Source organism: Cupressus sempervirens, chromosome 4 (assembly GCF_028749045.1).
Source record: "Cupressus sempervirens isolate cs-2001-9-10 chromosome 4, ASM2874904v1, whole genome shotgun sequence".
Classification (NCBI taxonomy): Eukaryota; Viridiplantae; Streptophyta; class Pinopsida; order Cupressales; family Cupressaceae; genus Cupressus; species Cupressus sempervirens.
Window position 1 is genome coordinate 266,194,243 of NC_143121.1, and position 17,573 is coordinate 266,211,815.

Genomic DNA, 17,573 nt, shown 5'->3' on the forward strand with positions numbered 1-17,573 from the left:
TTAACATTTAATAGGAAATCATTTAATGAAGTGGGTCAAAATGATAAAGGAAGAGATAAATATAACATTTTATCCAATATTCTCATCTTTTTAACATTATCCATACATTATTGTATCGATTCTAATTCTCCCAATAACTATATTGACTAATAGATGTATTCTATTTTGGTATGCAATGTAGATATTAGTCACTTCTAGCATACCATATCCTTGACATCTCTAGCATTCATTAGACCTAGATACCTCCCTTTTTGGTATATGGCTATAGTATGATATGATATCCATTATCGACACCAATATAATTATTTTTGTATTTGATTAGTCTTGTTGTTCAGATATCAAAATTCTTCCAATCCTCACCTTTTTGAGCTATGGTTATTTTTGGAACAAGCCTCATTTTAAGAATTAAAATGGTAACTTTCCCTCAGATTTTTTGAGAAATTTTTCCCTTCAAATATCTTTGGCTTGCTCCCAGCTCCGTCTAGCACTTTGAATTTTTAAAATCTAGTTTTTGAGTCAAAAGTTCTCACAGGTTAATGGAAGGAACCAAAATATGTATTTTCAACTTGATCATTAACCATTAACCTTTTAAAAGGTTAAGGTTCAGGAGTTAAAACATGTATTTTGAATCATTAACCTTAACCATCAACCTTTAAAAAGGTTAAGGTTCGAGGTCAAAAACACGTGTTTCACTTTGAAATCTTAACCTCTCCATCAAAAAGAGATTAAGATAAATTTCCAAAACATGTGTTCTAAACCATTAACCTTAACCTCTCATCCAAAATTGTTAAGGTAGAAGTTAAAAAAATGCATTTTCAAGACAGTTATCAACCTCCTTTTTCAGCTGATAAAAGTAAAAGAATAAATAGTAGAGACAATGGGGATTAGGTAGAGTCAAAGAGAAGGCATCTAGTTTTGACGGGCTTTGTATATGATGAAGAGCTCCAAATGATTCAAAGAAACTAAAAATTATCTTATACACATCTTTCAACCTATGGCACAATTAAAGTGTTGGAAGAGATTGTTAACACATTTTTGCAACAAATTTAGTGTTTCATGTGAGTTTGAAGGTGCCACCTCCAACCCAAGGATAGATGAGACCGCACTCCCTCAATTGTTATTCACATTCCTTCTCCACTATGAAATGCAAACATAACCATAGATAAGGTAAAAGGTAGAGAGCTTGGTGGAGTAATTCAAAGTCTTGTAAGAGTAGTCACGATGATTCACACATTTCCTGAAGTAATGGTAATGTGAGTTGTCAAAAGGAGCTCAAACAGGAATTGTTTGACAAAATGTTGATTGCTCACTTTGATCATAAACAAGGCATGATAATAAGAATGGAAAAGGAAATATGTGTATGCAATGCAAGAATCATAGATAGGGCATGTGGACTACTTGGCCAACTTCTATTTCTCTCTACTCCATGTAGAGGAGATCCTAGCAATTATAGACAAGGTATATGGTTTTTGTGACCAACTTCCCTTGAGTTTTTAGCCACAACATTCAAAATGATAGTGGCATGACCATAACAAAGCAGAGAAACTATTTGATATAATGTCCATTAATCAATCCAACCATAACCAAGGAAATAATGGTCACCTTCAATCTGCGTAAGGAAGGTGTTTCAGTGCCACAAATACAACCACATGTCATCTCATGGATTGCAAGTATTACCTAATATATGAAGGGATGTGATTGTAGAAGTAAAGACATTCCTCTAAGAATTTGAAGCAGCTACCACCTTAGTTATGGATCTTGGTAAAGACAAAGACTTCACAAGACCTGAATTTTTTTTCAATAGAGCTCCCTTAAGGAAGGCCATCGGGCAGCCCAACTCCTGGTTGATAGCATAAGCATGTTACAAGGAAGCTCAGATTAAAATGGATACAAAGTTTTGAATATTTCATAAATGGCTCATCAGAAATCCTATGCAAAGATGCACAGAAAATGTGAATTCATAGATAGACAAGATGATCATTTGGGAGAATACTGGTGGCCATGCATGTAAGAGGGATATTTTGCAATTTATAGAGAAGTGGCAAGCTAATTTGACCAAGGGCCTCTTGAGAAGGAAATCCTATGCCGAGAGATTGTGTTTGGGATACACTTTTTGGTCTTTTGCAAAGCAAAGCAAATCTTCCTTTGTAGCATAAATCTTCATCAAAACATATTTATTTTATGTTATCAAGAACTTTTTCCAAAGGCTTCCCATCAAAAACCATAATGAAGTCCTTCAAGTTCATGGTACACATGCATTGTACATATGAATATTGCACAAATTACTCTACATAAATGGCTGCTCGTCAATGGTCAGTGTTCCAGAATGACCAACATCGATGAAGATCAAAGCCCTCAACTTTCCCAGCTATTACGTGAATTAATTCACTTCTTACATATGGATTATATTACACAATACCCTAATTGTGATGATATACACTTACACAATCTAGAGAATGTGATAATTTTTATGGGGATAAAGTTACAATATTGTAATGCTCTGAATGAAGTCACAATTTTCCATAGAAGAAGAGCAAGCTTTGGAATATATATATATATATAGAGAGAGGGGATTTGGTGGACATGTATATGTCTTATCTTGTTGATCTCTTCATGAAAAGGTTGAAATGTCTTCATAAATAAAGTGATGTAATTTGAATAAATGATTCAAAGATCAAAAGGGGATGATAAGGATTGATTATTCAATCTTCTTCTCAAAAGATGTAAGGTCTAAGTTTCAAGTCATATTTGGTTGATTTTGTAGAGGTTAATTAACCTCGCCCAAATTACATATTTGGGAAGTACTTATGAACCATAGAGGGTTAGTTCTTAACCTTAGTATCTATATAAGGAGTCATTTTTTGCTTTGTAAAGGGACTTTTTGGACTTTTGAATAGGAGAAGACTTAGGTTTGAATTTTGGTGATAAGATAATACTTGGAAAGTGTGTACAAATTTTATCTTTGTAATTGAAAATTCCTCTTAGGTTCTTGGTCCAAGAAAATAAAAAAAAATGCTATTTGAGTTCTCTTCTTTCAAAATTTAAATTGTTAAAAATGTTGATTCTCTTCACAGTGAGCATTCTCACCGTATTGTGCAGATGTTTATCAGCATTGTGCTAGTAATAGTTCTCAAACATAGATCTTGATTGTTGTTATTAGTGGTTTTAAGTTAGTCCAGGAAAGCTTTGAAGTCGTGTGGTGCATTCGTCATCAATGACTTTCCATTTATCTTTAAAAGTTTAATTTCTTTATTTGAAAACCTTGCATCAGCATTGTGCTAGTAATAGTTCTCAAACATAGATCTTGATTGTTGTTATTAGCAGTTTTAAATTAGTCCAGGAAAGCTTTGAAGTCGTGTGGTCCATTCGCCATCAATGGCTTTCCATTTATCTTTAAAAGTTTAATTTCTTTATTTGAAAACCTTAAAATTATATCATACGAGAGAGCTTACCCTCTAAATGCAAAAAAGGTCGCATATCAAGGGCCTATCCAACTGTTATGAACTGTTTACCACATACACTCTGTTGAGTCATTTTCAAGTGACAAATCTATTTACCAATAAGCCTCTAGCTTATGTTAATGATTATCAATGACAAATCTTAAATGTACCTTCCATAAGTTTGATTTTAGCATCAAATTCTTTCTCTAGATTTTAGTATGAAATTCTGGCGCTGGATTTTGAATATTTTTTAAAAGTTTGTTAGAGGAATTGTAATGTCCTTGTTTGTGATCTTCTTGAATTTTCTCCAAAACATCCAGTTAGAAATTGGATTTGAAATCTCCCTATCGATTTTAATCACGAATCATTATTTCAAAGATGTTCAATCTTTTGGTCATATTTCTCTCAGAATGTATTCACTGTTCCACGTAGCAATCATGCATTTTTACTTATTTGAATGGGTGGTCTCTTTGATCCAATCCTTTCCCAACGTGATAATTGCTTTCTGAATATGGTTTTCAAATATAAATTTTGAATAATATTTACTTATGTAGAATTGAAGACACAATTATTAACGTCTATTTTCCCCCATTTTGGTAGATTTATAATATTACATTCTTAGTTTATGCATGGGGTCTGATGGCTACTTTATCCCTATTGCTTCAATAGCACGAGTTCCCTTTTCCTGTCTTTAAAGGGAATTAAATCTTATGAATGGTTGAGTTTAATTATGATCAATAGTGGAGTTTCATTCTGATCAATTTCTATTGCATAATTTTAGGCGTATCTCCATGGTAGTATCCATGTATTAAAAAAATTCTCGTGAGGATGGTGCTGCTCAATACTCTAAGAAAAACCTCCCGTAAGTAGTGATACACGAATATTAATATTATGGACAACAGAGACATTGCACTACTCTGAGCAATCATTCTGGTGGTGATGTATTCATAGGCTTACACATGAAACTGTTCCATGCAATTGTGTATGTTGCCTGATTGACTATCCTGAAATGTTACCCTTAATACGATATTTGAAGGCGTGACATTATCTCCATTCACATAGTATGTCCATGGGGTGCCTCAAATGGATGGAAAGACTTCAATTTTCTATTTTGTGTACTCCTCCCATTGAGTCTCATGGAAGTTGACATATATTTTCCTTCTCTAAGTGTTTTGTGTTTCCTTCTTATTTTATTTATTCGATGTCATTGATCCCTACATTTGCCCCAACTGCAAGGTATACATGGAGGGTGGACATTTAGGGCCCATTTGGCGGCGGGAATAAGAATAGGGGAATAGGAATAGCTATTCTGGAATAGAAAATCGGGCTACGTATCCCTGTTCTCTATTTGATTCAGCCAATATTTGATGGAGAATTCGTGGACCAGAAAATTTATGTTTTCTAAAATAAATAAAAGTGGAATAGGAATATGTATTCCAATAACACCTATTTGGGTGGAATTGCAAAACCCCATTTTTTGGGCCAAAATTGGAATACATATTCCTATTTTATTTTGTATTCCAATTCTGATTTGGTGCATCCAAAAAAAGAACTCAAAATTTTAAGAATTTACATATGCCTATTCCACTTGTATTCATGTTGCCAAATGGGCCCTTATAGTCTCCAGTTGATATTGGATGTTGAAGACCCTTCTCTTTTTGATGTGTCATAGCTTACGATGACTTGTGTTACAGATTATCATGAACCCTCTTTTTGGTTGAATATGCTAATTTGGACACCTTGTGTCTCTAGTGGTTGTAATGATTCAGATGTTGGCTCTTGAGTTCAATGTTCAATCTCTTCTCTTGTGTGTTATCCCTCGTGTTTTTTATACTCAAGCATATCCAAGATAATCTATATATTTCCCTCTTTCTAATATATTATAGAATGTTTGATGCCAGCCATGTATAATTCAATTCCTCCTTTCTATGATTTTTTCTTCATATCATTTCTATTCTCTCTCATATTTGCATTCTAGCTCTGATAAGTAACATGGATCGATTTCTTCAAATGTAATTATATTGCCATTTTTATAGATATGTTCCAAATGCAGATCCCAATTTCTTATAAGTATAAATATAAGAGTAGGAGATATGTCTCATGAAGAGACATGTCTCTATGATTAATAATTATAATTAATATATATTATATAATATACAATATAATATATGTGATATATATAATATAGATGTATAATATATTATATATATAATGTATACATATATAATATAATATATATATATGATATATTATGTCAACACTGTATCTTATGATTAAATTAAATGAATCTGACTGTAGCTATAATCTTAACATTTCTAACCTAGTTCAAATATCAAATACAACATCAAGCTTTTTTACCTCAATGAATTCATCTTTTAAAAGTGCACTAATAAATCCTTTTCTTGCAATCATGATACACTAGCAAATCTTCTTTTCTTGATTTTTGCATGAAGATATATCACTTTCTTTCTTTATTTTAACTTCTATCTTTGTAATCAGCTAGTAGACAATTTCCATTTAGATCAAGTGAGTTTGTGTCTTATACTTCCAGCTGTCATAGTTCTCCTCATCAAACTTCAAACTTTCACTCTTGTGACCTATGGATCTTCTCAACCTATAGGGGTTCCTTTTCAAAGAGGACCTAATTCTCTAATACCAATTGTTATGAAATAAAGTTGGCACAAAACAAAGAATAGGGGTGAATGAGTTGAGAGAAATTAGACTTAACCAAACTTATTAATCTCAATTTCTAATAATTAAAACAATGTTGCATAATAAGAGAAATCCATATAACTTAACACAATTATTTGTTGGATATATGGAAACCCAGATTAGAGAGAAAATTCCAATGTGGGTGGAACCTACAAGATAGTGGACATACATACATACATACATACATATATATACCTTATGAAAGGCTGAGACCCTACCAGGAACCAATTGTAATGTGTTTAGTACAATAGTCATTTTTAGAGGATAGATCACTATCAAGACACCTTGAACCTTTGTTAGAAGGTCCTAACCCTATTAAATGTTAATAGAGAAATAAATAAACATACTATGTAAGTAAATAGAACTTCATACAAAATCTAGTGGATACACACACACACACACACACACACTCATCATTCTACACAAATTGAAGCTCGCATAGGTTATCATTTTATCCCCTAACTTCATTATTCTAAGTCTACCTTGAATGCAACACATAAACAATAGATTTAAGTGCCTACTAAACCACTTTATACTCTTTGCAGTATTGGATAATACATTTTACAATGACAATCAAGACATTTCCTCAATCCTTGCAATCATGAATATGACTACTAGCATGACCCAAGCTCACTATCATAAATTGAGTGTCATTGATAAGATACAACAAATATTCTACCATTTCTCTTTGTCATTTGTTTCCTATACACTAGTCCAATATCAGTCTTCACCAAATGAACTGTAACTTATTTAGAGCTACATATAAATCTAGTGAAAATATATATTATATCTATAATCGTCATTCTATAAAAATATAAGCTTGGTTAGGTTATATTTTTATCTACTAACTTTATTATTCTAATAATCATCTTGTAATAGAATATCTATTTGTCATCAATACGACATATAAAGAATACATTCAAGTGCTAACCAAACTGGTATTTTGAAAAGATAGAAGTCTTAATTAGAAATTTGTACTCTTTGAAGTATTGGATTAATACATTTTACAATGATAATTAGGACATTTTGTCAATCTAGTCATCTCCCAATAGAGCATACAATACAATTGACAACAAGGGCATTTCCAAAACAATTCTCAAATGTTGCAATCATGAATATTGATTCATGGACATGTCTTCTACCATGATGCAAGCTTGCTGTCATAAATTCAACCTGATTGATAAGACATAATAAATATTCTACTAGTTGTCTTTGACAATTTTTCATGTACACTATTCCACTATGAGTCTTCACCAAATGATTTGTAACTTATCTACAATTCTATATAAAATCTACTTAAAATATGTATTATATCTATAATCATCATTCTACTCAAATATAAAGTCGCATAGATTGTCTTTCTATCTGCTAACTTCATTATTCTAATAATCATCTTCTACTATATAGAATATTTGTGTATCATCAATACAAGACATGAACAACACATTCAAGTGCTAACCAAACCTATTCCTAAAAGATAGAACTCTTAAAACTTTATACTGTAGTATTGCATAATATGCTTAGAACTTTAATACTTGATAATAGAACGGGCATTTGTCCTTAATAAGAACTCCCCTTTTGAAATTATCTAAATAACAGTATAATTATCCTTTATGTTTTGTATTTGTTAAAAAGGAAAGAAGATAATTTTAAAGTAAAAAAATCCTGTTGATAGGGTTCCCTTTTTGAGGCCTTAGGCCTTGAGAAAGCAGTCTGTGAAGTTGTAGACACTCATATATCTAAATCAAGAAATGTTGGATCGATCTTTATAGATTGGAATACAGCTCAGCTCAACATATGGCCAAAATTGGTAGTGCCTTTCATGGCAGTCAACATACAAGGGTAAGTTCTACGAATTTAAGATGACAAGTAGCTTGGGTTCCACCACCCACGACACAGTCAAAACTTAATTAAATATTGATTCTTCTTCGAAGTGAAATCAGGGAGTGTCTAGAGAAGGCTTTGTTCTGAGAGATAACAGGGGCTATTAATCAAGGAAAAAGATTTAAAGCTACATCTAGGTAAAACGACCAAGCTGAAGTTCAAGAGCTACTCTATAATTTGCAAATGGCAATTAAATTTAAAAATACAAGGCTTGCAAATTGAAGGTGATTATTTACTGGTAATTAATGCTCCTATACAAAACCATAAACTATTCTTGCGATTGGAATATTAGTTATGTTATACAAACAAAATCTTGGGGCTTTTCAAATCCTTTTATCCTTTTCAATTAGACCATGTGTATAGTGCAGTTGGAATATTAGTTATGTTATTCAAACAAAATTTATGAACTTTTCAAATCCTTTTATTCTTTTCAATTAAACCATGTGTATAGAGAAGGTAATCAAGTTGCAGATTATTGACAAGCACTGACAAGCTTATAGCTGTTTTCGAAACAACTTAAATGAAAGATGATTCGATCCCTTAGACATGAATCTTTTTACTTCGATCCTATAATTTTAAAAGTCAAATTTATTGATTTATGTTTCATACATAAAATGAAATTCATTACTCATTCACTCATTCTAAATAATAATTATAGAAGTAAAGCACACAATTCTGACAATTTATAATACCATTTATTAACTAATACATATAATATGGGATGCCGCTATCCGTATGATTAAAGTCAAAACAAAAGATATAGGAAGGATAAATCAATAATTATAATTGACCCGGTTTTGTCTGCAACATATTATATCTCATTTAATACTGCAACGTTGACAACCGAATCTAAAGTCCTAACTTTAATAAACGATATCTATTACAATATGCTCTCTCTATATTCTATATTATAGATAGATGTGGAATGCCATTTGTTAAATGGCATTTAATATATGTTGTTGCCAAATTGCTCGGAAAATCTAGTCAATGCATTGGCATTTGCATCTAGATTAAAGTCCTCACAACTAAAGCATAGATATTGATCACCGTAGAATAGATGTGCAAACACTTTCTTTTATATATAGACATAGATGGTATAAATTAGGGTTTATGATTTAATTTTTATAAATATTTACATCAAACTGTATATATTTAATTGATAAGATTTAAAATTATATTTCAATAAACCAATATATTTCAAATAAAAAATTTCTACAATTATATAATCTTCCTCCTGTACGTACATTTTTGGAAAAAAAGAATATTATTTAATTCACAATGGATAAGGGAATGTCTTTTGACAACTTGCATTTCTTTTGGAGTTGGATAAGATAAATGAAAGGTATTCATCTTTATTAAACCCTTCTTTTTCAGTGTAGATAACGAATGATATGTTTCCTCTGCCATCTATTTATACGTTCATTCCATTTCATCAACATGTAGAAAAACTCTGTATTACTTAGAATCGAAGTGCAGTTCATTGTTAAATAGAGAAGTTTCACATTTTCTTCTCTATTTACAATGGAGAATTTTGGTGAAATCAATGGAATTGTCCCCAACAAGAACTCTTGCAGCGTTTGCTTAAGCTCGGCAACTTGTACATATCATCCCACTACACACAACAAAACAGTGTTGAATCTATTCTCTCTTGACTATTTTTTTTTATATATTTTATAAGAACTATAGTTTTTCTTTATATGGACTTTGAAATTGTTTTGACACACAGGATTTCTTCTTGGTACAGGCCACTTAAACATCACATATTACGGCTTGATTTCTATGCTAAAAGTGTTAAGTAGTCAAAGTTGACTTATTTTTCCACCTTAATTTCTCACCTAATGTGTGATATTTGAGGAAGGCTGAGGAGATATAACTCAATTGCCCACATTCCTCTTGTAATACATTTGATGAAAGATTTTTTCACTTCAAATTTTATTTGAAGTGGTTTTATATTGTGATTTATATTTGATAGTAATTGATATGTTCTCTTATTTAAGAGAGAACTTCTTTTCATTTTCTATCTGATTGGTTTTATCTTTTCTAGTAAATTTGATGACAGATTTTTTCATGCATAATTGGATGCCAAGTTTAGAAGTTGAGATTTATATCTGACTTTTTCTCTTCTCATGCACCTTTTACATTTGATGATAATAGTTATGTTCTTTTTCTTAACAGAGCATTGTTCTTATTTTCTATTTGATTGGTTTCCTTTTCGATTGATTGCTAAGGTATTGACCAATTTTTTGTGTCCACTTTTTTCTTTGTTTCTCTAGTATTTATCATAAAGTTTATCAGAGATTTTAAAATTTTCATTCAGACTTCCTTTTATTTGTGTTTTTACTCTTATTTATAAAAGTTCAATAGCTTGCAGTTGCCACTTTTTTCTAAAACAAAAAGCCATTGCGCATTGTTAATGTTTCCCTGGGCTATTATTTTGTTTCTACAATGTTAGCTTTGTGTGATTTTTCTAGAAAAGAAATCTAACTTATAAGGTATCAGTCTTATGTCTTTCTTAGATAGTCTAGCTTTTACATTTTCTTCTAAAATTTCAAAAATGAAGAAAAAATAGATAGGAATTCCAATAGTTATATATTTATGTTTTTATTTTTCAGATCATGACACATTCAAGTAAAAGTGATGCTTTTGGAAAGCAAAAGGAAAAGGTTCATAGAGAAGAGTATCAAGTCATATTTAATAAAAGTGGTATATATATATTTTTTCAACTCTCTATTGAAATTGTAATCTAATATTAATTAATTTTAATGATTTTGTTTTACGTAATTAAAATTATTTGATATGAAAAGACATTATATAAAGAGAGAAATTACATTCACATAGATTTTGCATTGACAATTTTTTAAAATATAATTAAATAAAAGGATTCGTTACTTTGTAGTCTGACCAATACGTGAGAGAATATTTATATATTGATTTTTGCCACTAAATTTTAGTCCAGAATGCTAATTCATGGCTTACACAACCATTTAAAATCAGATTTTATTCTCCTCCGTACTCATAAAATTGACCCCATAAAAGTAAAATAGAATATGAAATCAACCCAAGCTATTACTCTAAATTTCCTAATTTTGAACTTCCTTTACTCTAAAGTACAAGATTAAAAATATGCACTAGATATTTATTCCTGAAAGACAAATATAAACTACAGTTCTAAAGTTCCTCAACTTCCAGCAGCTGTCAAAACGAATTTGTTCATAACAGCTTTGGTTAAAAAGTTTTATTCCATTATTTACTTGGTTAAAAAGCAAAGCAAAAGGTACCTTTTATTTGCTTTTTTCAAAGAATTAATGCCTTTGTGTGGCGAATAACACAGAAAAGCAAGCAAAGCAGAAGATAAGTGAGAAACATTCACAAAATTCACTAGAGCATTGCTTTCTTGGCTCCTCTGTGTGCTATGGAGGCCCAGACGAGTATTATGACTCTGCCAAACAAAGAAAAGATGACATAAATAAGGTAATGTCTAAGCAATTTTCGTTCTTAAATTTCTATTTTTTTATATTAATATCTACTAGACAGTTGCTAATCTAGATATGCTAATGGCAACAAGGACATATTATCTGTAATCTAAATATAATTAGAAATTTTTAATCTAAATATAATTAGAAATTCATAACTTATAGTGAATAAAGGTTAAAAGATGATATTTAAACAAGAAATAGTATTGGGTTATACGAATATAAATAGTTTTGTCTAGATTATTCTTAAACATCATACATAATAAACATTTGTGGGGCTTAGGCTGGGGTCCCATGGAAGCCAGCTTCCTCAAAAATAGAGCTGCACCCACTGAGATTTTTAAGGAAAAAAGTCTTTTATCATAAAATAAATTTTAGAAAGTTTTTTGAGAGCTGAAACTCAAGTTACAAAATCCATAAGACTCCTCAGCTTACAAATTTCCTAAAAATTCTCAGCGGCTGCAGCTCTATTTTTAAAGAAGTTGGCTTCCATGGGACCCCACCCTTATCCTTCATAATCATGACATATTTAATTGTTCATTTATTTGTTAATTCAGTATGTTTTCTTCCAGATTGAAACAAAAGTAAAAGAATCAGATACAACTCATCCATCCAACCTTGAGTATACAACAAGAGGGGATTGGTGGAAGGGTAAGATAACTCTGTATTAAAAATCATTTAATTATTTTTTCTAGTTAAAACACTATTGATTTGGTATCTATAAATTTACTTTTTTAGAAACATCTTAGCATACATAAAAATAAGTATATTTTACTGTTATGAATTTTTTTAAATAAAGAGACATCATCTTGTTGTTATAGGTTCACTTTACTTTTAAATAAAGAGCCGTCACTTTGTCGTTGTAGGTTCGCTTTACTATTAATATAATGGAAGTTTTTTTAACATTTTCCTTGGAGGAGATACTCAGGTATTTTGTTGTTGGTTTATAATTTAGGTTATAAAATTTGATTTATATTTGTCAATGGCCATGTTAGACGATAGACTTTAACTTTTTATTTAAACAGAATATATTAAACTTTGAGCTTATGAACTACAGAAGTAAATAAAGTTAAAATATAAAATTGGAAATTGGAACTATTAAATCTAACTGAATGAAACTACCGAATTCTTTGTTAGGTGATGAGTACAAAGCTAAAGCATATAAGGATTGGAACTCTGCGCTGGTCAAAGTTTGTGCACCCAAATAAATTGGAATCTCTTATCAATAATTTATACTAATAAATTGACCTTAACTTACAAGGCAGCAACTCTTAAGTTGCCTCTTTTTTAAGGGGCAGAGCTTACCTGATGATTGTAGCTATTATTTTCACAATGTTGGATTCTATTAAAAAAGTTTTACTGGTATATATGATGCATATGTTCCGGACTACTTTCGGTATCATCATTGTTACACAAACTTTGAAAGGCGTAAACTGCATACAATGCATTAAGAGGCAGAAGCCTTATTGTATTGAGGACATATCCATTAATTTTTCTATTAGTTAAATTTTATAGTAAAGTGATAAATTATTATTATAGTGTTTATAATAAATTAAATAAATTTTAAGAGCAATTGTTAAGAATAAAGGAAAATGGAAAGTGTTAGTAAAATCAATTTTATTGTTTTATAAATTTTAAAATAATTTAATAATGTTTTTAGTATTTAAGAACATTTTATGTTTTTGTTTCAATTTTATTTACTTTCTTTTTTTAATTCAGCTCCCCACTAAATTCATGTAAGTAATTCAAATATTTCTGGAAATGTATTGTAATGTTTTAGTTTTTTATAAAGAAAGAACAAATGACTCTCATAGTTAGGAAATCAAATCTAAAGAAAATCAAACCTAAAGAAATCTTTGTTCATATTTTTGCATATTGTTGTGATTAAAATAATATCTATCAACTAATGAGAAGTTTCTATTTTCTTATTGTTAGGCAATATACTATTGCATTCAGTTGTTCCAAATTTTCAATTAATTTGCACCAATGACAATTTTTATGTAACTGACATGTCTCTAAAAAATTTTAGTTTATTGATGAATTTTATATAAGACCCCTTTGTTCAAAGATAACTCCATAGCTGATTTTCATCCCATGAGTTTAGGAATGAATTATTAAAATATATTACATTGACTAAAAATAATTAAAGATATTAAGTATTTTAAAAGAAAAAAAAAAATCATTTAGCTTTTATAAATGCAATTATAATCTTTTAAATTTATTTTTTATTGTAAGACATTTGATTTTTTTTAATAAACATTTATCCACCTTGAGTTTTAGAAACAAAATTTTATATTGAAATCTATTCAATCATAATTAATAAAAAATAAAAGAAAATCTTTAAATCATAAATATTAATAAAAGTATTTTAACTCAAATTATTTTATTAAAAATCTCCAACTAAATCCAATATTAATTCACTAGAATTATCTACAAAGAATATTAATTGGTGAGAGCTATCATAGGCAGGAATCTAGTAGTAGGAACCGACATTCCAGTGAATCTAAATGTAGGGAATTCAACTTGCGATGTAGGGAATCTGAATGCAAGAAAATTAGAAGGGACTAATGGTTCCTCGAAGTCGGGTGTTTATGGCCTAGAGCAAGAAGAAGACAAATTTTTGCTTGCTTTCTATTCAAGAAGATATAAGGTTGTGGATATCTATTATTCTAACCCTCTAAATGAGTGTCCTGTCTAGATTAGGGACCCACTATAGGAGGGGAATATTTTGATGGATGTGGGCAAGGATGCAAAGCGATAACATGTGGAGGACCAGAAGAAGGATGACATGGAAACTAGTCAACGAACATGGTCTTCATTATTTGAAGAAGGTTAGGAGGAAATTCCTCTTTTCCTCATGTTACTTCAAAGTCCTCCTAGGAAAAAGGTGAGTTTCAAATTTTCATCCTAGATTCAATTGTTGATTATTTTATTTGAATTATGGGGTTTACTCTAGTTGGAAATTTTCTGGGGTCATGTCCAAAATTCGATGGTCTAAGAAACATGGTTAAAAGGAAATGGGCTCTTTGTGGGCAAGTGGATATTGTGCTAATGATGAACAAGTAATTTTCCTTTCTCTTTATGTGTAAGGAAGATTAAGATGGTTCTATTTGGTGGTCCTTTCTTGTTTGGCAATAGTACTCTTAGGATCAAGAAGTGGGAACCCAATATAGATCTATTTGATGCCTTTTTCCTTACTACTCCTGTTTGGGTTAGATTACTAGGACTCTCACTAGAATTTTTTCATGAAGACATTTTTAAGAGGATAGCTAGTTCATTTGGTGAGCTAATATCTATAGATAATGGGATGGCTACAAGGTCAAAACTTCATTGTACCTGGATCTATTTGAGATTCGCTCATTTGAAAAATCTACCCCAGAAAGTGGAATTAAATTCAAAACTTGGAAAAATAATGCAAGAAATAGTCTTTGAGGACCTGCATAATGTTTTTTTTGTCTATAAAAAAATAGGGCCACATGGCTAAAAACTATCCAATGAAAATAAAAAACAAACCAAAGATGGTGAATGGGGAAAAAGGAGGGAACCCAAATAAAAAGGAGTATGAAAATCAAAAATCATCCCAGAAAGGTAGCTGAAATTAAAGTAGTTCAAGATTTTCAAAATAGGGAGAAGCTAGGGGAAGAAGATGATAAATCAATAAATAATGAAGTCTCTAGGACCAAGGAAAAAGAGGAGTGTGAAGATTTGATGAACTAGATGGTAATCAATCAATAAAAAGATCCTAAACTTGAAGGTTTTGTAGATTTAAGGGAGACAAAGGAAGGAGAAATCCTTGAGGAAAGAAGTGATCAACTTGACGAGGTGGAAGTTTTGGAAGAGCCTCACAAGGAGGATCCCCAGACCCTTCCAAGACCCTTAGGACAAGAGCATTTGAATCTTGAAGATTTTCAGGAGCCAAAATGTTTGGATTTGATTTCTATCAAGATAAAATATAAATAGAAAATGAGTCAAAGGAAGAAAATAGAGAAAAAATCTAACCCTAACTCGACATCTTTAGGAATGGAAACCTAGAGAAGTAAACTAGAAATTAGCTCTCTCAAATTGAAATCGGATGTTGGAACTTTAGAGAAACTTGTTAGGAAAACTACTATGAAGACAAGAGAAAGTGAAAGTTTATTGAATATTGCTAATGGAAAATAGGCAACTATTCTGGATTTTTCTCTCAAAATGTTACTACTAAAATGATTAACTAGAATATTGGAGGGATGAATGTATTCATAAACTTGATATTATTTGAAATTTCATTAGAGAGTAGAAACCTGATATTTTAGTGCTCCAAGAAACTAAAATGGAAAAAGAAAAGCTAAAAATATTAAATATTTTAATAATTATTGTAATATGGAAAGTAGTTGTGGAGGTGCTTCTTGAGGAATGAGAATCTTCTGGAAATAATATTTATTCTCTGGTAATTTTCTTGATGCTAATAAACACTTATTGGTGGTCAAGTCAAAGAGTAATGCCCAAAATAACTATTGGTATATCGTTAATGTGTATGCGCCCAATAACAAGAAGTCTAGAAAATAGTTTTGGGATTCTTTATCTAAGATAAAGAGTGTTGACTATAATGGCAGATCGCTTTTATTGGGGGATTTTAATGTTCCTCTTTATGGTGATGAAAAAAAAGGTGGAAATGCTAGTCAACTGGAGGGAGATTGGATCTAATGGATTTTATAAATAAGGAGGGATTAATGGACTTAGATCTTCAAGGGATTGAGTTTACTTGAGGTAACAAAAAGTGGGAAATGAAAGAATCTAGTTTTGGTTGGATAGAGTCTTAGTATCTTTGAATTGGACTAAAGATTTTGTCTGTGAGATGAAGGCTATCTAGGAGATAGCTTCAGACCATTTTCCTCTTTTATTTATGGTGGAGGCTAATCAATTCAAGAAAAATTTCCTATTAGAATTTGAGAAAATGTGGATGCAATATCCACAGTTTGAGGATTGGCTTGTAGAATTGTGGAACATAAACATTGAAGGAATGACCTTATATTGTGTGGCTTCAAAACTTAGACATGTTAAAAAGAAAGTTAGAGAATGGAATAAAAGACATTTTGGGAATATCTTTGAGTGTAAATACTCTATTAAGGATGCCCTTAAAATAATCCAAGATAGAATCCATTAGGAGGGATACTTGATGGAGTTGGTGAAGGAAGAAAATGAGAAACTGGTGGAGTATCATGAAATAAGTTCTAAACAAGAGGCCTATTGGAGATAGCAGTCTAGATCTATTTTACTCAAACAAAGAGATAGGAATGCAAATATTTTCCATCTATCCACTCTGAAACACAAAGCCAAATATTGTATTCCCAATCTCAATAAAGGAAGACTTTAAATCACTAATGAATAGGAAATCTTTGATGAATTTGTTTCCTCTTTTTCTGCTTTGTTGTCTTCCAAACCTGATATTGAGGTCAATCTAAACAGGTAGCTCATTATTGGATGATATTCATTCTTTGGTCTCTAAGGAGAAAAATAAATTATTGTATGTTATTGCAAAGTGAGAGAAAATCTATAAAGTTGTTTCTCTTTTTAAAGAAGACAAATCCCTAGGGTCAGATGATTTCCATATGCTTTTCTTTCAAAAAGAGTGGAAAATAGTTGGAAAAGATGTCTTTGATGTTGTTATAGAATTCTTTTGAGTGAAAAGAATGTTGAAGGAAATTAATTCTACCTTCCTCTACCTGATTCCAGAGAATACTAGAGGTGATTCTCTAGACCAGTTTAGACCTATTAGTCTCTGCAACTTGATTTATAAAATCATCTCAAAAGTCTTCACTTTGAGATTGCTAAACATTCTTCTAGTCTTGTTTTATTAGAAACATAATGCTTTCATTCTTAGTATGCAAGTCCTTAACTCCATTATTTTTGTGCATGAAAATATCCATATCTTATCTCTCTGTAACAATTAGGGTTTTGCTATGAAATTTGATTTCACCAAAGCTTATAATAGAGTTGAATGGTCATTTCTCCAAAAGATCATTTTGTCTTTTGGCTTTATTGTCAATGCGATTAAGCTTATTATTCAGATGGTTTCAACTACTTC

The 17,573-nt window shown here is 30.8% G+C and overlaps 1 protein-coding gene across 1 annotated transcript; it reads left to right on the top strand.

The window, feature by feature from the left end:
- Positions 1–9,475: 9,475 nt before the first annotated feature.
- LOC149561025 (uncharacterized) lies at positions 9,476–13,044 on the top strand. The gene is made up of 5 exons (XM_089823723.1): positions 9,476–10,739; positions 11,368–11,507; positions 12,082–12,160; positions 12,376–12,437; positions 12,647–13,044. The coding sequence occupies exons 1-4, from the start codon at positions 10,652–10,654 to the stop codon at positions 12,390–12,392; spliced, it is 324 nt and encodes a 107-aa protein (XP_089679849.1). The 5' UTR covers positions 9,476–10,651; the 3' UTR covers positions 12,393–12,437; positions 12,647–13,044.
- Positions 13,045–17,573: the final 4,529 nt, after the last annotated feature.

Excerpts from the sequence above, each read along its gene's own strand:
- LOC149561025 (XM_089823723.1), top strand. The coding sequence starts at position 10,652 with ATGACACATTCAAGTAAAAGTGATGCTTTTGGAAAGCAAAAGGAAAAG. Across the intron at positions 10,740-11,367 it reads AGTCATATTTAATAAAAGTG|AAAAGCAAGCAAAGCAGAAG; the intron begins GTATATATATAT and ends CGAATAACACAG. Across the intron at positions 11,508-12,081 it reads GAAAAGATGACATAAATAAG|ATTGAAACAAAAGTAAAAGA; the intron begins GTAATGTCTAAG and ends GTTTTCTTCCAG.